At 43.5% G+C, this 23,165-nt stretch overlaps 1 protein-coding gene across 1 annotated transcript in view; it reads left to right on the forward strand.

Moving 5' to 3' along the window:
• IMPG1 (interphotoreceptor matrix proteoglycan 1) overlaps positions 1-23,165 on the forward strand; it is a 128,012-nt gene that overhangs the window by 20,103 nt on the left and 84,744 nt on the right. Inside the window, exons 2-5 of the mRNA XM_025200084.1 lie at positions 6,355-6,561; positions 14,653-14,819; positions 15,074-15,102; positions 20,008-20,075. Of these exons, the coding sequence (XP_025055869.1) occupies positions 6,355-6,561; positions 14,653-14,819; positions 15,074-15,102; positions 20,008-20,075 (471 nt within the window). The remainder of the gene's footprint in view (positions 1-6,354; positions 6,562-14,652; positions 14,820-15,073; positions 15,103-20,007; positions 20,076-23,165) is intronic.

Here is a 23,165-nt window from a genome sequence, read left to right on the forward strand (position 1 = left end):
ATTTAAAAGTGAGACAAATGTAAATTAACAGGATGAAACAAAAGGGACAAAATATAAAAACAGTCTTTTGCCTTAAATTAAGAACCTCCCCCAAAAAATCCACATTACTGGGATTGCTTGGTATATGGTTTCTTATGAAAGTGCTCTGGGTTTCAAGGTCAATAAATAACCATGTAAAAGTGGAATCATCCAAGGCTACTCAGTGATAAGCATGGGAGGAGAGCAAGGACAGGCTAGACTGTGTGGACACATTATCAATATGGTACAAGACTTGTTAGGTTTAAATAAACATTTTTTCAATAAGAAGAAAACATTCAAGCCATTTAGATATTTGTGCTCTTTAGTAGAAGATTCTCTGGTTTGTAATCAAGAATTTATACTAATGCAGGAGGAGGGCAAAGTTCTGATGAGTCACAAACAAACGGTGTTCGTACTGGGAGAGAGAGGTTGCTTTGCATTCAGCAAATGCTGAGAACCATGAACAGATATAGCAAGTTATTCCTTTTTCTAATCCAAACTGTACTGAAATTTGACAAGATGGAGAGCTCACAAGTCGAGATGAAAGAAGCTTTGTGTGCAAAAAGAAAAGGCCACCCCTGGGATGCAAATTGGGTGAAATTCACCCAGTTATAAATGACTCAGGCAAAGGCTTCCACACTATTTTGTCTCCACACTGACCTTTCACGGTAAAAAGAGAGGCTGTAGGTGGAACACTCATAGCTGAAGATGATTCTTTACCTACCCATAATACATAGTAGTATTGGAGGTGGATCAGAGGGTAACTAATATACATACACATTCTCAGATTCAAAAGTCTGTATCCTACACCTAACATAAATTGCAAATGGGGGATCGTTTCACTACTGAAGCTTTAAAATGTCCCCCATTAACAGCCTTGTAAATTGTAGTGTTCATAATTCAACCAAATGCCATTAGATCAAACCCTGGGAAAGCAGCAAAGCCTGTATGAAAGACCGTTACTTCAAACAAAATTGATCAAAGAGCTTTGTGACATTTTCTGCTCAAATGGTCAGATTGTATGTGCAGGTTGGCTACAGTACCTAATGCAACCTCTGGAAAGGAGAAGCAGCCACAGTTTACTGTTGTTCCCACTGTGTGGGTTTTGGCCACGTCAAGCATATCTCCACCCTGGAATCTGAGAGACTTGTGTTAGAGATCTTAGTGATGTAGAGGTCTCCAGTCTGGTGTAACAACTGCTATCACTCACACGGGTAGTGCAAGTGCCTCATTCTTCAACTGAGGTTAAGCGCTGCACTATTTGCTCCATAAAGGTTTGTGGTAGACCCTGGGAGCGTTTGCATGGAGCAAAATCCTTTCACACTTTCTCATCAACAGGGTTCACGAAAGCTCATGCTATACATCTCCAATTTAGTTAGGTTATAAGGTGTGAATCTTCCCTGCCTTCACTGATATCGCTCAGTCAAACATCATTTTAAAAAATAATGATTTCCACAATGATTTGATTTGACATGCTGTACAACTGTATCCTCATTTTCACTTAACTTGCCAATGATTTCAGAGTTCCACTTTGCAGGTCTAGAACTTGGTGCTGTTCAACCTAAAGTGTGCTTTGAAAGGCCAAAATTATGTGCATTAGCCCCACTTAATATTCAGTTTCTGCATGGTACTCCTTATAACCAAGTGGTCAACTCTTCACATACAAGAGATCTGCTTATGTCACATGGTGTCGTTAATTATTACTATACAAGATGCAATAACTATAATTCCACCATGTTGACAATATGATACTTATTCAGATGTTAATTAAGAACTCCAGCCATGTATACCCAGAGAACTTCATCCATCCCAAGAGTTTAAGTACCATTTCTTTGTCACATTCAATTTTTCTATTCCTGTTTTTTTCTCCTTTTCCTCCCCAATTTTCAGAATATAATTCACCGAGTTTCAAGCTGTCAAGATAATTCATTTTTATATTCTTTATTTTGTCATCATCCATCCTAGAACAACTGACAGAATAATGAATGCTTTTATTTTGTTTTAGGTTGTTTCTTCCATTTCATAGGAAAACAGATTTTTTTTATCTTTAATTTTTTCTTTTATTCTTATTATTTGTAAACTTGGTCTCTTGGAAAACAGATTAGCTCCTTTCTCCTGTACTAAGAAAGTTTGAACATTTTCCAAAAGCAATCATTGTTTACAGCCAATTCATCAGCATCCAAGCTACATGAACATTATGTCACCCTCTTATTTTCTGCCTCAAAAATTTTTCCAATTATCTAAAAAATCATCCCTTCCCCTAGTTCTTTCAGCAAACCATTTATTCTATTTACTGTGGTTTTTTTCTTTATTTTGGTATATGGTGAGAATACGAGGTCTGGGAAAATGCCTCAAAAGAATCCTTACAAGTTGAGTTTAACATCAATATTATAATTAAGTAACAAACAACAGAATCTAAAATATCCTAATTACGTCTTCCAGGAGTTGTTTCATTTTTTTCCATCAGACTGCTACTTTTTCAGATCATTTAAATGTAAGAGTTCTAATTTTATTTTATGCTGTTAACTTTTTTCACTTTAAACTTGACGTGCTGTGTCATCTTGTGTATAACTTGGAAATAGGAAAAATGCAATCCACAAGAACTGTAGTTGGATCCTTCTGGTTACAGAGGTGCTTCTCCTTTTTTGTAGGTGTTACTCCCAAACTAAATAACAATGAAACCCAGATCCTCAAAGATATCTAGATGCCTAGCTCCCATTGATTTCAGTGCTAGTTTGAAGCTAAGTAACTTGAGGTTCTGGGTCTGAATTCTCAATTATTTGGTTTTAGTTAGCAAGTACAGCGCATTGCAGAGCTTTTTGCACCTCTGAAGCATCTTCCTGCAAGTATTTAAATTAGTATGAAAACTCAGAACATGCCTTTGAGGTGTTAAGTGTCATAAGCAATAGCCATTTTCACTTTTTCATGCGGAAATTGTGGCACAGAGAGATTATAGATAACATTTCAAAAGCAAAATCCCTATTTTCTAAAGTCATCTAAAGCAGAACTAAAACTGGTTGCATAGACAGCTAAAAAGATTTAGGTGGAGTCTAGATACCTAAGTTACAAAGAGAAAATTGAACTGACCATGCACCAGCAGCCACAAAGTTCAGTATGTGCCTTCATTTTGGGGAGCAAAGTTCCCCAACCTACAGCCATTTTATCCAACCTGTGGAGACAGCAGGCTGCTCCTACACAGTGAGATTGTAGTTGTGGGTGTGATGATGGTGAAAAGTGATGATCATAAAATCACAGAAAATTAGGGTTGGAAGGGCCCTCAGGAGATCATCTAGTCCAACCACCTACTGAAAGCAGAACCATCCCCAAGTAGATCATCTCAGCCAAGAATTTGTCCAGCTGGGTCTTAAAAACCTCCAGAGATGGAGGGTCCACAGCCTCTCTGAGTAACCCAGGGACAAGCAATTATTTCAGGCGGAGGGCCACTTACCCATCTTTGGCAAGCTGTTGAGGGCCACATGGGTAGCCCCGCCTCTTGACAGGTGCCCTGCCCCTTGGTCACCATCTTGGGACCAATATCTCAATGTTATGGGACCAATATCCCAGAGCCAGCACTGGTGAGGCCCAGAGCAGGGTGCAGGCTGGCAGGGGTCTGTGAAGCTGGGCTGGGCTGCACCAGCAGGAAGAAGGGGGGAGCTGGCCTGGCTCCATAGAGCCCCTGCTGGCCGGGACCCTGTACCACTGCTGCCCTGCTCTGGGCCCTGCTAGCGTTGACCCTGGGACACCGGTGTGGGCCCTGTGCTCCCACACCCACTCAAAGCCCCAAGGTACAGGCAGGGGGCAGCATGCAGCCCCAACCCCCTGCTTGCTGGCAGGGAAGGAGCTGGTGCGGAGGGCGGGGAAAAGCGGCCCCTTCCCCGCCCCATGGCCAGCACTCCCTGCTGCAGCTGCTCGCAGCCCACGCGGGGCTGTCCTGAGCAGGCACAGGCAGCCCCATGTGGGCTATGAGCAGCTACAGTGCAGGGTGCCGGCCATGGGGAGGGCAAGGGGCTGCTTTTCCCCCACATTCAGCACCAGTTTGTAACCCACCCCCTCTGCCAGTCTGGGCCCCGCACCAGCTCCGGGTTCACCCACTGGGGCTGTGCCGCGGCAGCAGCTGCAGCCCTCCCGCTTGCTGTGCTGGGCAGTGTTTGCTGCTGCTGTTCATCCAGAGCTTGCGTGCTGGGCAGCCCAGAGGCAGTGATGGCAGCCTCACCACAGCCTACAATGGCGCGAGCTCCAGGCGGGCAGCAGCAGCAAACTCCTCCCAGTGTGGCAAGCAGGGGAGCCACAGCTACTGCCATGGCACAGCTCCAAAGAGCGAGTCCAGAGCCAGCATGGAGCTGGGTTACAAGCTATTGCTGAGCGTGGGGAAAAGCAGCCTCTCGCCCACCCTGCGCCTGGTGCCCCACACTGCAGCTACTCAAAGCCCACATGGGGCTGCCTGTGCCTGCTCAGGACAGCCCTGCTTGGGCTGTGAGTGGCTATAGCAGGGAGCGCCAGCCAAGGAGCAGGCAAGGGGCCACTTTTCCAAGAACTCTGCACCAACTCCTCCCCTGCCCTCCCCATCTTTACCTGAGCTTCCCACACCGGGGCAGCCACGTGGTCCCAGGCAGGGCTGGGTGCACCCTGCTGTTGCAGGAGCCCACCAGGCTTTCCCTGGGTCCTACTGCCCCTGGGTCCTGTCATTTTTGACAGGAACCAAGGACAGATACATTTTAATTTTCAAAAAAAATTTAGGGGTCCCACAGGCCAGATAGAATGGCCTTGCGAGCTGCATCCAGCCTGTGGGCCATAGTTTACCCACCCCTGGAGTAATCTGTTCCAATGCTTTACTATCCTCCTAATGAGAAAGTTTTTCCTAATTTCTAACCTCAACTTCCCTTGCTGCAAATTGAGACTGTTGCTCCTTGCTCTGTCATCTGCCACCACAGAGAACAGTCTAGCTCCATTGTCTTTGGGACCATCCCTCACATAGCTGAAGGCTGCTATTAACACCCACCCACCCCCACCCTCAGTTTTCTATTCTCCAGACTAAATAAGCCCAGTTCCCTCATCTTCTCCTCATAAGTCATGTACCCCAGCCCCCTAACCATTTTTGTTGCCCTCTGCTGGACTCTTTCCAATTTGTCTACAGGCTCAGTTGAAAGTGGCCCACACTTGGAGCTATGCTCTGTTAAAGCAGGTCCCTGCTCCAAAATGCTACTGACCCCTGTTCTGTCCTGTGGACAGAAAAACACAGCTAACTCAGATGGACGCATTTATTTCAGCCTGTGATAATACTAATAATGCCCACCTTCTGCTCAGTAGGCTGGCAGTTACAGCATTCAGCCACAGTGTGGGAGAAATGAGCTCTAGCACACCTCGGCTGCAGGGATTTGAGCCCAATATTTCCCACTTTCCAAGAGAATGCTGTAACCCCAAGGTTAATTGTACTGGCGCTCCCCTGAGAGGAGGTAGATTTAGATTCTTATGCCAGCTGCCAGGTCTTGTTTCTGTTTTTTTAACCAGAGACTGTCTAATAAAAGGCATTTATACACATGCTCTGGAACTGAGGGGGGCGGGGTGTGCTTTAATTAGAGTGGCTTTCAGAGCATCTCATGTATCAATGTCCCCATGCTTAGAAATGGTGGCAGGGGCACTATAGCTAAAGATCATTGAACCAGCTTTAGTCACAGTGCCCCCGCCTCCATTTTTAAGCATGGGGATGCTGATACAGGAGCCGCTGGAGTCTGTTTGAGCACAGTAATTACCATGCTCCAGCAGACTCAATTAATTGAGCCTGCTGTGACGTGCTGTAAGCTTACAGCGCATCGGAGCAGAATCACTACTCGTGTATAGGTGCCCAAATAGTCCTGGCAACAGAGATCTGAGTCATGAGAAACCTTACTCTTCCTGTGCAGTGATGGAGAGCATGGATATCTAACTTAGGGCTGCACATTCTGCAGAAGGAGTCAGGTGCCTGACAGTTAGAAGTTGCACTGCCTACTCCCCAATGTGAATCTGGGTCTAAATCATCAATGGAAATGGAATTTAGTCCCTTGAGTCATTTAGAAGTTTTGAAAATATTTAATCTTAATTGACCCCAACAGCAAATGATCAGCTAGATAAACTGGAAATCAGAAACCAGATTTTCTGATTCCCATATCTATAAACTGATCGTTGTCTTCAACACATTGGTTCAGCCCCTACCTTGGCATATTCACCAACTGGTTGGTATTCAGTGCTTAGGTTTTGGCTTGATTTCAATGGGGGTTTTCTTCTTACAGCACATATCTTCTATCCATGTGCTATATGTTAACCTATTTACATGCGTTTTTATTGTTTTACCTCTTACAGAAATAAGTCATGATGAAGCCAAACATCTTGCAGATGCCTCAGAAAAAATAACAAAGCAATCTAGAGAGTCAACCATCAGAAAGATATTTGATATGACTAAGCATCGAACAAAAAGGTCATCTCTCCTCCCAACTGGTGTGAAAGTCTGTCCACAAGAATCAGTGAAGCAAATTTTAACCAGTCACCAAGCTTATTATAGATTAAGAGGTGAGATGATAATTCTAGTACATATTTGGGGAATGCAGCAATAACTCTTCTGTAGTGTGCCATTCTCTAATTCTGGGCAGCAGTTTTGGCACCTATTCTCTATTTCATGTTTATGTAAATGGATGAAAAGTTATGTGTACCAACCTCAAAGTACCATGGTGGCACAAGGTACTAGCAGTTATCTGAATAGAATGGAGTAATATAAATAAGAGGTACTGAGTTAATACCACATTCTTTAGCAGATTTAGTGGGCATTGGATTAACAGACTATAAAGACCAAATTATTGCACTATGGATCTTCCCCAAAGATCTAGTAGATGCCACAGCCCATCATTTCTGCTCACTCCCTCACTGTCTAGAACAGCATAGATTCTAGAAAGAGTAATCAAGTACTTGATTTATTTAATCATTTTTAAATTATCATGCTGTCCATAGGGTGCAGGCCATTCTCTAAATGTAGAGGTGAACACAGTCCCTATTCCATAAAGCATGCTTTCGTAAAATCCCTAGAAATGGGTATTCTTCTTTTTTCCTGTTTTTGAACTATAATGGAAGAAAGCAGCATCACTGCTGGAACATAACTGTGAGCATGCACAAATAACTGAAATACTATGAAAGACACAGATCAAATCTTAGTCACATAAAGACATTGTTGCACACGGGATGCTGAATACATGAGACACTGTGAGCAAGTTAACTAGAGTGGCTCCCCAGAGTTGTTCTAATTAAAGCTCCCCACTCCAGAGCATGTCTAAAGATGCCCCAAGAGTCCAAGTCCACCATTCATGAATTACTGGCATACTGAAAATCACTGCTAAGCTGAACCTAGTTGCCTAGGCTTCTGAGTTTTTGCTGGCAGGCATGTGCAAAGCCACTGAAGCACTGCTTGGTCCTTTAGTTCAGATTGAAGGCCAGAGGTCCTGGGCACAGAATTCTTAGCCTAGCTATTCCCCTGCCTATTTCATTGGCAGAATGAAAACCACTAGGTACTTTCAGACAACACTTAAGGGGTTCAAGTCTGTGGGCATATCTTCATGTTCATTAATGTGCCTTAATTACTGTGCATTTCGTTTAGTGCCTCTAATAAGAGGTACTAACTAAATGCACACCGGTGCATGGTTTTTTTTAGTGATGCTTACTGCACATTAGCCTAATAGTGTGTCTGTCACCCCAGGCAGCCCACTCAGAGCATTCTCCTAAAATATAGGAGTCTTAGCTTTGCATCAGAGACTTGAGCCTCCTGCTCCCATACCCCAAGGGAGTGTTCTAGACACTTGGTTAATGGTTATTCTAGGGTGAGGCTTTTTCAGTCATCCCTAGAAGCTACTCTACTTTACATGAAATAATTAAACTGAATTAGACCAAAAAGAGAAAGAAAAAGAGATGGACTAATTCTGTACCCTATTGGTTAAAAAACACCCTGGCAGATGTAAGACTGAGGGCTCCTGCCCTTGCACCAAAGAATATTTAACAAAGAAGATCAGTTGTAAGAGGAGGGGTTGTGAGGGACACTGTACTATACCTATATGGAACAATGTGAAATCCAGGACACTGCCCCCTGCCCCTCTCAAGTCAACAGTGCTGCTGCAGGCAGATACTCAGGCAGCGTGATACAGCTCTGGGATTACTATGCAGTAGGCCTGTGTGAAGTGGCAAGTATTCGCTTTGAATTCGGATTCATCCGATTTGGAGGGACAGTGATTCAATTCAGTAATTTGAATCACTGTCCTGATTCAATTCAGCCAATTTGGATTCAAAGATTCAGCGCTGATTTGCAGATTCAGCCATAGACAAAACAGTTTCATAGTTTCATAGTAGCTAGGGTCAGGAGGGACCTGAACAGATCATCTAGCCTGACCCCCTGCCACAGGCAGGAATGAAAGCTGGGGTCACCACAACAGGCAGGAATGAATGCTGGGTTCACAACACCCGAGACAGGTGATCATCTAACCTCTTTTTTAATTTACCCAAGGTAGGGGTTAGGACCACTTCCCTAGGAAGTTGGTTCCAGATTCTGGCCACCCTAACTGTAAAATATTGCCTTCTGATCTCTAACCTAAACCTATTCTCCATCAGTTTATTACCATTGTTCCTTATCACCCCAGGTGATGCTGGGGAGAAAAGGGCTCTTCCTATTTGCTGATGATCTCCCCTGATGAGTTTGTAGTCAGTACAAACAGGCAGCTGTCCTCACCATGCTGGACACAGCTGCCTCCAGCTGGTAAATCTGTTGTGGTGGGCAGAGTGGGGAGGGAAAGACCTGGGAGCGAAGGGCAGATCAATACCCCCACAGCGAGTGAGGGATTGGGGCTGGAACAAGCTGCCCAGCTGGGGCAGGGAGGGCATGGGACTCAGGGAGCTCCCACCACTGTGCACCACCGTGCACCACCAGTCCAGGAGGGCATGGCAGCGGGTGTGTGCCCCTGGATATGTGCAGGGTGGGCTGGGCTGGGCTGCACTCTGGGTGGGTGGCAGAAGGTGCTGGGAGCAGGATCTATGCCCTCAGCCTCCCCATGCCCCTGGACAAGCCACAGATTCACCCTGGCTAGGCAAGCACCGACAGGGCATAGCGGCGGGCGTGTGTACCCGGATCGGAGTGGAACCAGTAGCAGGGTCTATGGGGAATTTTAGGGGGGCTGCAGCCCCCCTATAGCCCCCACTCCACTGCACTCTGTAGGGCGGATAGAGCCAGGGCTGCGCTCTGGGCTGCGGCCAAGGCTAGCCACCTGAAGCACAGCCCTGGCTCCACCCACAATGTAGAGCACAGACTGGCAGGGGACGGGCTGGGGGACCCCCCGCCCCAGCTGGGCAGCTTGTCCCAGCCCCACCCCCAGCCCCAGCCTCAATCCCTCCCTCGCTGTGGGGGCATTGATCTTCCCCACCCCCATGCCCCTTCCTCCCCGCTCTGCCCACCACAACAGACTTACCAGCTGGAGGCAGCTGTGTCCAGCTGCCTGTTTAGTCTATGGCCGAACCTCCGAATTGGCACTGAATCTTTTCTGAATTGATTTGGAGGCTTCCAATTCCATTCAGACCTTTTAATTGATCTCCTGATTCGATTCAGATTCAAAGATTTGGCTTTTTTTGCTTTTCAATCTTTGCAGGAGTGCTTCAGAAACTTTCCAGTCCCTATTTTAGCTAGTCCATTGTTCTTCAGGGTGCTTCTGTCTGAACGGCATCCATAGCTTCACGAGACTACTCCATTTAGATGTACTGTCCTTGATGGTTCCAAATAAAATTTTCCTACAGAGTCAGACAGTGATGAGTCTCACTTGTTCCAGTCCAGAGAAGGTATTCCCCCATTTGCCACCATGCCAGTAGTACACAAGAAGCAGGAGAAACTGAGTCAAGAATACTGTTCCTAAAACTAGTACAATTCCCACAGGTTTTACAACAGTGGGAGTCAACCTTTTTGGCAGGCATGCCACAAATTAGGGTGTGTAAAGAAGTTCAGGCAGCCTGTTGGGTAGGTGCTCTAACTATGATGCTTTACACAAAGTGCCATGAGTTAGAGCACCATGGAACCCAACACATGTTCACCTGTTGGGTGGGAGGGGGGCCTCAGTCTGCCTTCACTGGCCCATACCACCAGGCAGACTGCCCCTCTCCCCAGCCCTTCCCCTCTGCTAGTTGGCAACTGTCAGCATTGGCTGGTGAGAAGAGACGGAGACCCCCTGCCATTCAGCCCCCCAACTACCCCTGTTGAGGTTTTGAGGGAGGCCAGGCTGGGCCCCAAGTGGTAGGGAGGCTACCCATCCCCCATGTAAGTATCATGATTGTGGCCAAGGCTGGTACATCTGGAGCTGGGGTGGGTGTGGGAAGTAGAGCCCCCCACTTCATGGGCCCAGCCTGGCTACCCTTGCAGGGATCTTGTGGGAAACTGGGCAGGTCCTGTGATGCAGGAGACTCCATTTCCCCCATCCCAGCTCCAGGGGCAACAGCTTCTGCCACTATCAAGACCCTTGCACAACTCCCCTCAAGACCCCAGCAGAGGTAGTCAGGCCAGGCCCACAAGGCAGGAGAGCTCTGTCCCCGTCCACCCCACCAGCTCTGGCACTAAAAAATGCTCATGCAGGGGATGGGGGGCGGGGGAAGGGAGTCTCCCCTCCCTTCCCACTGCATGGACCTGCCCAAGAACCCATCAGGGATGGGGGGGCACACAGAGTATGGGGGGGCTCCCTTCCCCCCCACACACATCCAGCTATGCAGGGAGGAGACAGCAATTTTCTGTCTGCTTTCTGACAGCTCTTAAGGTGGGGCTGGGCCAGTGCTCTCTCGTGCAAGCGCTAGCCCAGCTCTGCAAAGAAACATGAGATGCGGGTGGAATCACCCAAAGTTAATCCTCACAGGGAACCAAAGGTTCTCTAAGGCACGCTACCCTAGAGCACCCCCGTCTGATATTACATCAGACAAGGGTTACATTTTCACGCAATCTTTCATGCAATTTAAAAGCACTCTCCAGCTGCAAATGGTTGCTGTTTCATGGCTATAGATTATTTTCCAGGGCTTCATCACATGATAAATGTAACTTCTTACACACCCTTAGTTTAACACCCTCCCAGACTGCCACTCCTATCCACTTTCTCTGCCCATTCTGCTGCTCTGCTTTCTGCTCCCTACTGTATATTACCTGCCCAATCTCCTCCCTTTCTTTCTGCTTCCTGCCCCATCTGCTTGTGTGCTGCCTATCCACTTCCTGACCTGCCACATGCCAGATGCAAAGAAGTTGTCTATGACACTTCTGATGCTCATGCCATCGGTTGTCCATCCTATTTTACAACACTTGATATAGATTATAAATTAAGTAGTGTTTAATATTTCTAGCTCAGTTGTTTATGATGAATATGTGGCCACTTAACAGTATCAGCATTCTAAGGTCCTGATCCAAAGCTCCCCGTCACTTTTATAGGAAAAGTATATTACAAATAATTTGCAAAGAGGAAAAGGAGCCTTTATGGAACTTAAATCACACAATCAAGAAGCATGAAATATACCACATGTGACTGAAGGGACTAGCCACACAGCATGAATTATAAATCATGAGTGCTCATTAGTAAACTGCTTATATGGGGCAGGTTTTACCATCCTTAAATTAAACCAGGGAATACCTTATGCAGCAAATATTGCTTGGAGTGGGATGATGAATAGGCAGCAGAATATAGGCCTAAATGAGTGCTGATCATGAGCAAATCTTTTGAAAAAACAACCTGCTCAATGATCATTCTTGAGTAGAAAATTCATTAGGTAACATAGTTGCTGTTAAGAATTTGATGATCTCTACTTGGAGGAAAAGGCAGATGTTATGCAACTCATTATGGAGATGTATTGGCACAGCTGTGTGAGCAGCTTTGCACAGCATACACCTGTCCAAGGTTTGAGAATAGCCATTTTATTACCGAGTAGGTTAATTGTAGAGAGTCCTAGAATTTAGATACTATAGACCAGTGGTTTTCAACATGCTGTCTGCAGACCCTGGGGGGTCCACAGACTACATCTAATGGGTCTGTTAAAGATAACTATGACCAACCCAAAGTATGTGAATACCCACACTTACTATTCAAAGGAGTCTGCAGCCCCATTCAAAATTGTTTAGGGGTGCATAAATAAAAAATGGTTGTAAACCATTTCTATAAACAATAATCTCTTCTTCAGTTAAAGAACATATCAAAAATGTAAAGTAAAACGTCATAACCTCTGTGGTCATAAATCTCAGAAAACTTTCTGTTTCAAGCAACATTATAAACTATTCAAAATTATATTTATAAGTGCCATTTTTAATTGCTGAGATGCACTATATGTTAACATTATAATACATTTATAATATGTTTGACCTTTTTATTCACTGAAGGCTTTAGACTTGAAACATGCATATTTTAAGGAGTGTGAGCATTCATTCTGAGTGAGCACTACCTTTTTAAAAAGCTGCAAATCCAGATTTTGTGACACTGAAAATAATTAACAATGGAATCATCCAAGTAATGAATAAGCTTCATCCACAAACATGGAGAAAGTAGTTATAGCCACTGAGTTCATAAAGCTCAGAACAATTTTGTATTTTAAGTGACAGCTGATTTACCAAGAGGGATTTTTACTGGGTTTTTTGGATTATGAAACCATGCATTTCCCCTTTGTTATTATTGCAAATTCAGAGGTTGGAAAACACATCAGTGGGGGCAAGATGCTACAGGAAGGGTAGAGGGAAGGGTATTGATAACAGTGAGGGGGGTATTGGATCCATTAACATTTGGGCCCCCAGCTTCATCCTACAAAATTGGTGATCTGATCAGAAGAGAGAGGTGACAGCTATTTGCAAGGGAGAAGTGCTAATAGCATGGGACTGTGTCCCATTACACGCATGTTCTCTTGGGCATGACCCAGACATAATGGGGTCAGGGTTCAGAAGCCCAGGGTCTACAGTACTATCGGTCCAGAAATCAAGCCAAGGTTGCAGCTCCAGGTGTCAGTCCAAGTCTGATGGATCATGCAAGTCCATAGTGAAGGCCAGGCCAGTGGTCAGGAGCTAAGGAATCCAGCTGACAGGGTAAGGTAGCAGGAGTGGGGTACAAGGTGCCAAGGCAGAGGCAAGAGGGGAGCAGGCCTCAGGCAAGACAGCAAATTCCAGGGCAGAAGCAGGACAGGGGCAAGGCAACAGCGTCCAAGGCAGGACCGGGAATACCAGTGTCAAGTTCACAGCAGAGAGCCTGACAGTGTTGTTACAGGGACAAGGCCCTGTAGGAAGTGGGAGGACCCCTCCCATCAGAGCTTTGTGGCTCCCATTGGTTCCACTGGGCACCATGATCCCCCATGGAGTACCTCCTGGGTTAGACCAGGCCAGCTGGGGTCAGCTACAGCCCAGGCCTCAGCCCATGAGCCCATAAGACCCTGGTTTAAGCCACAGGTTTACATGCTACCCTTCCAACAGAAGATCCTCCTTCCCTCTCCCCCTGTTCACTGGTAGTCAGTATCCCCTCCCATACAGAGAAGGTTTGGCCAGGGCACCAAACAAGTCAGGTTATAATGCATCAGGTTATAATGTGTGTTTTCATTCATCTTGTATGATTAATTGCTGGAGATAGTGAACAAAGTCCTCTGTGGAGCTTCTCGCAGAACCAGTCCCAGATACAATACAGCTTTTGCCCCCTGTGCTCTTGTTCTGTAACCTCCCTCTGTGGCTCATTCTCTGTCTGTTCACCTTTATCTCCCCATTGATATAGAGCAGTGGTATATGTTTTCCAGGATACCTGTGATTCTCCTGCCCACTCCAAGCTTGGCATACCATTTGGTGATTTATCATCATGAAGGCATGACTTGAAGTTTAATAAATGAATGTATACATATGTACAAAGAGAAAGAAAACATCATTTCCTGGGGGATTTTACCTACACGAGGATAAAATCAGGTTTTTAAGTGTCTTGTGAAACAGAAAAAGAGTGCACAGCTTTAAACACCAGGCTGCTCCTTTGACTAGGAGATTTAATTGATCTCTTAGAGGCTTTGGAAAAAACTATATTTGCTCTAAACTTTCTACTTAGAAAATCAGCGATATTTTTTCTTAGTCTGCTGCATTTTCAAGCTTCCTTTGGAATGTCAGTGAAATTTATTTAAAGCATAGATGTGTCTAGCTTGTTCTGTATCTAGTAGCTGAGCATTTCTAACCTACATATTAACTTAGCTGGCTAGCTACAAAATACAACAATTAAAGTATCCACATTGGCCAGTTTCTCTTTCCTTTTGCTGCTTTGATCTCAGTGATCTTAGCATCCTTGTGGGGAAAGAAGTATGTTTTGGGGTTCATTGTGTATTAATTATTTGTACTGATAAGAGCCTCGGGTTACATTCATCCCTGCTGTCATTCCAGGCAAGTCAGCACTCTTTGCACTCAAAGTCCCAACCCTTCAGTTATAAAGACAAATGTCAGCACAAACTTATAGACCACTAAGTAAATCCTTTTTTCTAAATTATTAGAATAGATTTTTTACATTTCAAATGCCAAAAAGGGACATCTTGGTTTCTAAGATGCTGTAAAACATGACCTGGAACTTTCTTGTGGGTCGACTACATTCCTCCTTGACTCTGTTCTGCTTCCTCTAGTTTGCCAGGAAGTTGTATGGGAAGCCTTTCGGATCTTTCTGGATAGGATTCCTGATACTTCTGAATATCAGAACTGGGTTGGTGCCTGCCAGCGAGAAACATTCTGCATATTTGACATTGGGAAAAACTTCAGCAACTCCCAAGCGCATCTGGAAATAATCCAGCGGGTAAGAATTATTCTTATTATTTAACTTTGTATATAAACAAGTGAAGTAAACATTTCTCAGATCCAACCCCTGAATTTTATGCAATCATGGCAAAGAGAGAGGAAGGGGGCACCACAAAAAAAAACAACAACAACATTCATTGCATAAAGAAAAGTGTCCTAGACAAAGATTAACTATAAAGTATGAACAGGCTTCTTCTCTTCGATTGAACACGCCTACTAGTAAAATGCTTTTTTTTCCCAATCTTTTTGCAGCGAGTAAAACATAGGACCCTCCAGGAAAGGTGAGTAAAGCATAAGTAGAATACATACCAGTTGATGTTGTTTGCCTTCTTTTGAAAAAGGTATGTGAAAGATGTATATGGCTCTGAGAGACTATATGTGTGTACAGCACTCTGGTATACACTGTGTGGGAGATATGAGAGATACATGTATATACCCTTTATTTTATGGGGAGCAGTAATATTGTTCCATATAATTACGGCTGCACAAACCATAGTGGGCTAGTGCCTGTTCAACTTGGTTATAGTGGATGAGCACTAAGGCACTATATAGTTCTTAAAGTTCTTTAACTGTTAATCTGTCCACATCCTTAGCAATATGTCCCTAAAAATTCCCATTTAATTGAATCATCCCATTTCCTTTATACAAGATAAAAGATTTTTTCATGATGGTACAGTTTGATCTGTCTAATCTTTTGTGCTATAAGCGTAAGTTAAACCATAGCATTTAAATATGTTTTGTTCAGGTTTAAAATTAAAGCAGTCTAGCTCCACTGTGCTTGTATAGTGATGGACAGGCAAAACAGTTGCATCATATCTGCTGACAGGCATTTCCAAGCCAAAACCACTTCCCTTAAAACTGTTTGGTAATACATCTGTGCACAGCCTTAGTTTGATTTAAAACAATTTAATTTTTATACACATTGTTTTGTATGTTATAACAAATTGCACATTTTTTTACCAAACCAAAAAATGTTTTGCAGTTCATTAGAAGCTACAGAAACAAGATAAATCATGCCATATTCTGAAAAGATAAATTCAAAACTAGCTACTTTCCATGCATCTAAAATAAAAATGTAATAGACTGTTTGTTGTGTCTAATAGACGTAACTGTAGATTCCTGACAGACAGCAGATCATCCACAATATTCAGTGGGCTACAAGCCTGGAATATCATATATAGTGAATAAATACTCATAATATTAAGTACACATAAAGAAGAGGAAAAGGTGGAACCTTGCTAAATTCCTCAGTACATTCCTAGAAAGCCTATAGAAATGTACATACTGATATCAAGTAGGTTGCTATTATTGTGTGCAATTTATTTTTTCTATAAAAAGGTGGAAGCATTTAATTCTTGATTCATTGCACTAATTTTAAACCAGTGATACTCTACTTAAGTCAATGCACTGGTACAAACGTAAAACCAGTGCGATAAAGTAGTGTCTCAGGCCCTATCCTATGTTAAGAGAATATTCACAACTAAGCTCTTAAAGGTTTGACAGTAACAAATAATTTAACCTTGAGCTTTCCCTCCTTTTATAAAAACATTATAGTACAGTCTGAATCACATGATCATCTACAGTCTCAAATGAATACAAATGTCATTGGACCATCAACTTTAGACATCCAATTGTAGCAATGTATAATGCATTTTTACTCATGTACTAACTTATCACAAGAATTTTACTTGTCTTCCTTGACTTTAACTTGATTATTTGGAGGGTTTTATTCCTCTCGTAAAGATGTTATTTAATTAAAGGCTTAATTAAAACTCCCACTGAATTCTGTAGGATATTATCAGTTCTCTCCACTGCAAACTGGACTGGGCCTGCAGACAGCAGCTGTACAAGGAGTCAGGTAGACTAATTTAAAAATGATCAACCACCATGAATTTTCCAGACCAGTCCTGAGTTTTAGGAGTGAGTCCTCAGCTCCCTGAGTAGTCCATGAGATGGGATTTTTTTCTCCTGAATTTGAAATGTTGGTTCTGTGATCAGTACTAAGCAGCATTCTTCTACATCTGCTCAGTGCATGACTCAGTACATGGTTGCCTGGTTTCACATGAGTGTAACTATACAACTTGTTCAAAGCCCTGGAGATATTACATTTGTTGCACTATATATTCTGTTTTACTGTGACAAAAAGCCAGCATTTACAAATGCAGGCTGTTTGTTGCATCAAAAAAATTGCCAATCTGTCTCAAAATGGTGCCTCTGTGACAAATGTAATGTGTGTACAAGTCTGAGAGACCCTCCTATATCCTTTAGTGTTCTGTTCCGCCTCCCTCCTCCCAAGGAGGCTCCCTGATAGCTCACCCAGCCTACAAGCTATCCCAGAGCCCTGCAAGGGCTGGCTTGCAGGCAGCTCCATCAGCTGTTCCTGCTGGTGGCAACAGAGACAGGCCTGCAGCAGTGAAAGACTACTCAATCAGCCTTTGTGCAATGACTGCCCAACCAGCCCTTGCTGACCTGGGCAGCTTGCAGGCAGCCCTCTCAGTGTTGCTACTGGGGAGCAACAGTGATGGGGCTACAAGGGCTGATTGGGTGATAGAGACCATCTGATCCAGTGTGCCACTACAAGTGGTGTATTGTGCAATGTGTATATTGGGCAATGCTGTCAGTGAACCTATGCCACTCACTGAAAGGCTCCCCCAGGAGTGGAGGGAAACTAAGGAGTAGCCCCCCTATCAGTTGCAGCTGGACAGCACTTACGCACATACAGGAAGGCTGCTACAATGTGCAGTAGATCTAGCGTGTCGGAGCAAAATAAAAAATAATGCAAAAACTAATGCACTCCAGTAGCCTCCAACATCATGTGTATCAGTGTCCCCAAGCTGAAAAATCGTGGCAGGGTGCTTTGAACTAAAACTTATCACGTGAGCTTTAGCTCAAAGCGCCCTGTTGCCATTTTTTGTGTGTGGGGACACTGATACACGTGATGCTTGGGCACTTTTAATTAATGCAGCTCACTAATTAGCCTCTCCTCCCCACCCCCTGCCTCCCAGAGCATGTCTATAAACATTTGGAGAGCATGTCCTTGTTGTGCTGCATCCAGGGGGCTGTGCACACATTCATGCCCCTTAATGCTCTTGATATTTGTAGGTCTATAAAAATAATGCGTGTCTAAAGCACAAGAGAGAACTATGGGCTACCTCCTCAACTAGAAGCATTATAGCCATACATTTCACCTGGGCAAATTAGCTCTGTCTCTCAACAGAACTAATTTTTCCAGGCACAATGCCATATAGAAGTGACTATGCTAATTAGCAGATCTAAATATCCCTCCCATAATACTGTACTAAGGCAGCTATGCTAACCAGAACCTGCAGTGGAAATTATTTTTAGTTCTGGTGTTCTACAAGTGTCTGGGGCTCTGTCCCAGATTTTGGTCCCTGAAGGTTGATTGTTTTGACTAATTTCAGAACTAATTTCTTATGCACCTCCTGCCCAACACAGGTTTCCCTAGATGCAGTGTGAAGGGTGAGGTAGATGACTACAAAGTTATTCATATTTTAGCTGAGAATGTAGGTGGCTATGACTATGTTGCTATACTTAAATCTCCCTTATTGTTTGGAGAAATAGGTTGCTATGTACCATTCATGAACTTTCTGTCACACACTTTCACACTCAGTGCTAAGAAATGCTGCACATTATTTCAAGTCATAGAAAAAGTTTTCAGTCCCACTTTATAAGATATCTAGATCTATTCCAGCATGCTTAGCATGACCTTCCTTGAGCATTCATGCTAGGAGCTTATTCTTGTCGTAATTAAGAATATATTATGCATTTACCATGTTCTGTTTTCTCCCACTCAGCTCAGTTTTCACCAGAACACTTCACTCAGTGTCACATCCTCAGTAATAGTGATTTCCATGAAAATCTGAGATTTTTCTACTTCTGTCATTTCAGCAGTAGGACTTTATTTTTCTATGCAATGATATTTTTTTCCCCATTTGAAATCCAAAGCACTTAAAAAGCTTTTACTCAAAGCTTAAAGAAATAAAGATCTCAAATATTCAACATGGAAAACTGTAGCCCAGAATATGAAAATTTCAGAAAGCAATTAATTTTTAAATAGTTTTAAAATATAAACAATTATGCAAAGTTAACTATAGCAACCCTTAGCATCCCCACTATAAAATTTGCACACCCACACACACCTACAGCACCAACTTTGCAAAGCTAGCCAGATCTCTTGCAAAATGCACTCATCTGTACTTTACTATAACTTAGAACCATGCAGAAGTATCAGTTAAAATACATTTACTGTGCAAATACAATTTTTGCATATGGAGTCATTAGCAAACAAGATTCTAATTGTAACAAGTTTCAGATTGAAGTACCATCTGTATTTTTCAAAATGAATCTTGCCGTTTCCTATTAAGGTAGTATAGAGAAAACAATGAGAGTTTTGCCCTGCCTTACAGGAATATTTCCCTAGAAATGCAGGGTTTTTTGGCTGCAGCTATGTTGGTCTAAAGACATAGGCAGGCAAGCTTCTTTGGGTAGATGTCTTAAAGATGAACAACTTCAGATGGATATCTTTTATTAGATCAACTGAGTACTGTCGTTGAAAAAAAGTTCAATCTTAATTAAAAGATTAGTAGTCTGAAGACCTGATTACACTATCCTTCATCTGAGGATGATGTGCAGTGAGGGAGAGAATATTTGGTTCAGAGGATCTTCATACCAAGATTTACTTATTCAGGGCCCAGTTTACTCCAACTTAAGTTAAATGACAACATTTTCATGGGCTTTAATGAAAGTAGAAACAGAACGTAATATGTAACCTGATCATTTGTACATGAACATTATTATCACATTTTCTCCTATGTGGGTCCCACATCATTGTTATAGAATAGCAACACTCATGAAATCTCACAGCTGGCTCATGACAGTTGTGACAGTCACACAATTCATTGGTGTATATATATCTCACACAATTACTTTTTAATGAAAGAAGGGTTATTAGGATGAAAACAAGACAAAAATATTTCCATAAATTGCCAGACACAATTGATTGCTCCATTGCCTTGCTTAAGGAGGTGATAGAAATATTTTATTAAAAAACTTCTTGAATTTAAAATTACATTTTATATAAAAGACAGAATTTCATTACATTTCTGCTCATGATAATACCACATCCATGTTGATCACTAAATCATTCATGTCTCCTTGATTGATAGGAAAGATGAAATATCTCCAGAGAAGACAGGTAGCAAAAAACTTGAGGACATTTCTTCTCTATCTGCAGGTAAAATTAGAATGACTTACTTTCTGTCTGCCCATTAGCACAGAATTGTTAGAAACAATTACTGCTGAAATTTAGAATAATTTAATTTAGCAAATGCAAAAGAAGTATGAAACATTTGTTCAGTGAGGTACAATCAAGAAAAAATGCGTTAGCAAAATAATTTATATAGGGCACATTTGAATTTCTATACTGTACAGCATATCTGTTACTCAGACTTACCTTCCCACATTATTTTTCATTCCTGGGGTGTATTTTAACAAACTAACCTTTTCTAGTTTAATTTGTCACCAGCAGGAGAAACAGTGGTAACTGTAGTTCTGTCATAATATAAAGTTTGGGTTGTTAACCAAAATTAGCAGACAGAAAATAGCTACATAATTCTTTATTTTCAAATGTTTAACAAGGAAGTTAAACTGATGTCAGAATATTAATTCAGGATTTTTTTTTAAAGAGGTATGATATGAAGCCCTGTTAACTAGTGTAATATACAAACCTTGAAAAAAATCACTCTTCCTTTGGACCCCAGCCTTAATGTGGTCTCTTTGGGTACCGTTCACGTGTGTGCCCAGGAGCAATAAACTCCGGAGCAATAAATTCTGCAGTTTCATAGAATCATAGAATCAATGGAACAGAAAGGACCTGGAAGATCATCAAGTCTGGTCCCCTGCTATAGACAGGAGGTTAATGAGCTCAAACTAGCTTAATGATGTGCTCATCCAGCCTCTTCTTGAACACCTCCAAGGGTGGCGACTGTACCACCTCTGCCAGGAGTGTGTTCCAGGTTCTAGTTATCCTTACAGAGAAGAAGTTCTTCCTTATGTCCAGCCTAAATCTTCCCTCTGTTAGTTTGACTGTTGGTCCTTGTCCTCCCAAGGGGTGCCCTCCTGAAGAGTTGCTCCCCCAGATCTGGGTGCTCCCCCCCTAACATACTTATACATGGCTATCAAAGTCACCTCTCAGCCTCTTCTTACTCAGACTGAACAACCCTACTTCCCAGAGTCTCTCCTCCAGGCTCCTGATCATGCAAGTAGCCCTTCTCTGCACCCTCTCAAGCTTATCCACACCCTTCTTGAAGTGTGTTGCCCAAAACTGGTCACAGTCCCCCAGCCTCACCAATGCCAAATAGAGGGGAAGGAGCACTTCTCTGGATCTGCTGGCAACACATCAGCTGATGCACACCAGAGTTCTATTCTCCCTGCTGGTAAACCCCCAGGTCCTGGTCAGATGTTGCATCAGGCAGCAGGCTACCGACTATCCTATAGTTATGGTAAAGGTTCTTCCTACCCAGATGAAGGACCCGACACTTTTCCCTGTTGAACCTCTTCTGATTCTGATCAGCACATAGAACCAGTCTGTGTAGGTTGCCCTGAATCCTTACCTGATCCTCTGGCGTGCCTGCATTTCCCCATAGGTTGGTATTGTCAGCAAACTTAATCATAGAGCATTCTACCCCTTCACCCAAGTCATTAATAAATATGTTAAAAAGCAAGGGTCCAATGACCAATCCCTGTGGGACACCACTGGAGACAGCCCTCCAGGATGAGGCCATCCCATCTATTACAACTCTCTGGGACCGGCCTCTAAGCCAGTTATCCACTCATCTTACCATAAGCTGGTCCAGACCAGTATCCTCCAGTTTAACGGAGATAATTTCATAGGAGACAAGAGTCAAAGGCCTTACTGAAGTGTAGGTAAATGATGTCTACCTCATATCCCTCGTCCAGCTGGTTAGTTACTAGGCCTGTGCGAATAGGCAACTATTCAATTCTGATTCAGATTCAGCCAATTTGATTTGGAGATTCAAATCACCTTTCTGATTCGATTTGACTGAATCGCTCTGGAAAAGATTCAGAGACATTTGGAGATTCAGTCATAGGATATAATGGGGAATTAATGAAATATCTATACCTTTTGTTATTTTTTGGCTGATTTGGATGAAACTTGCAGGGGCGGTAGCTGCTGCTGAGGGCATGAAGTCTGCCGAGTTTCACATTGATAGGCACAGGGATTTATGGGAAACTGCACCTCAAGCTCCTGACAAGCAAAACTCATGTCACATGTGTGTGTTAAGCTACAGTGGGGTGAAAATTGCAGTAGTGGTAGCCCTTGCTGAGGCCACAAAGTCTGCCAAGTTTCAAGGAGAAAGGCATAGGGGTTTCTGGGAAACTGCACCTCAAACTGCTGACAAGCAAAACTCATGACATAGGTAACACTGTGTGTGTGTTAAAGCACAGGGAGGTGAAAACTGCAGGCCTGCTAGGGCCTGCTGCAAACACAAAGCCTGCCATCTGTCAAGCTGTGATGGCTTATCTTGTGTTTTTATGTTTATATGTTGATTATGAAAAAAAAGAAATAGTTAGAAAAATATATCTTAGGAAGCTTTCGGGTTGAAAAACCGTTTATCAGGCTGAGGAAGTACATGCAGTTGATGTGTCTCCTGGTCCTGGATGGAAGGAATAGTAAAGAAGCCAAAGGCTTGCCTGGCACACAATGCAGGCAAGAAAGCCAGGCAGTGAAAATGGAATGGCGGCGTCATGGGGTGAGGGACAAGCTGGGGGAGTGGGGGGAAGGGGGATGTAGCAGCACAGATGTAGCAGAGGTACCTGGAGCGTCAGATCTATCAAAGACAACAAAACCCAACTACCTGTGGGGGCACATTCCTCACCAAAAAACACTGTGCCTCCAGCCTCTCAGGCCTGATCCTGAGAGGGAACAAATTACAAACCACTTTTCACAGCTGGGCCTATGAACTGTACTTCATTAGCCTGCTAGGTACAGAAACTCATGGACTCAATATAGATTAGACAGTGGAATTGGCACACTGCGACCTGCTGGACATCTGACTCCCCAGGTACCTCTGCACTTTTACCTGCGCTGCTACATCCCCCTTCCCTGCCACCCCTTTGATGCTGCTGGTGCTATTGGTGTTGAGCCGGCTAAGTTCATAGATTCATAGATATTAGGGTCGGAAGGGACCTCAATAGATCATCGAGTCCGACCCCCTGCATAAGCAGGCAAGAGTGCTGGGTCTAGCTGACGCCAGCTAGATACTCATCTAACCCCCTCTTGAACACCCCCCGGGTAGGGGTG

Source organism: Alligator sinensis, unplaced genomic scaffold, assembly GCF_000455745.1.
Source record: "Alligator sinensis unplaced genomic scaffold, ASM45574v1 scaffold37_1, whole genome shotgun sequence".
NCBI lineage: Eukaryota > Metazoa > Chordata > Crocodylia > Alligatoridae > Alligator > Alligator sinensis.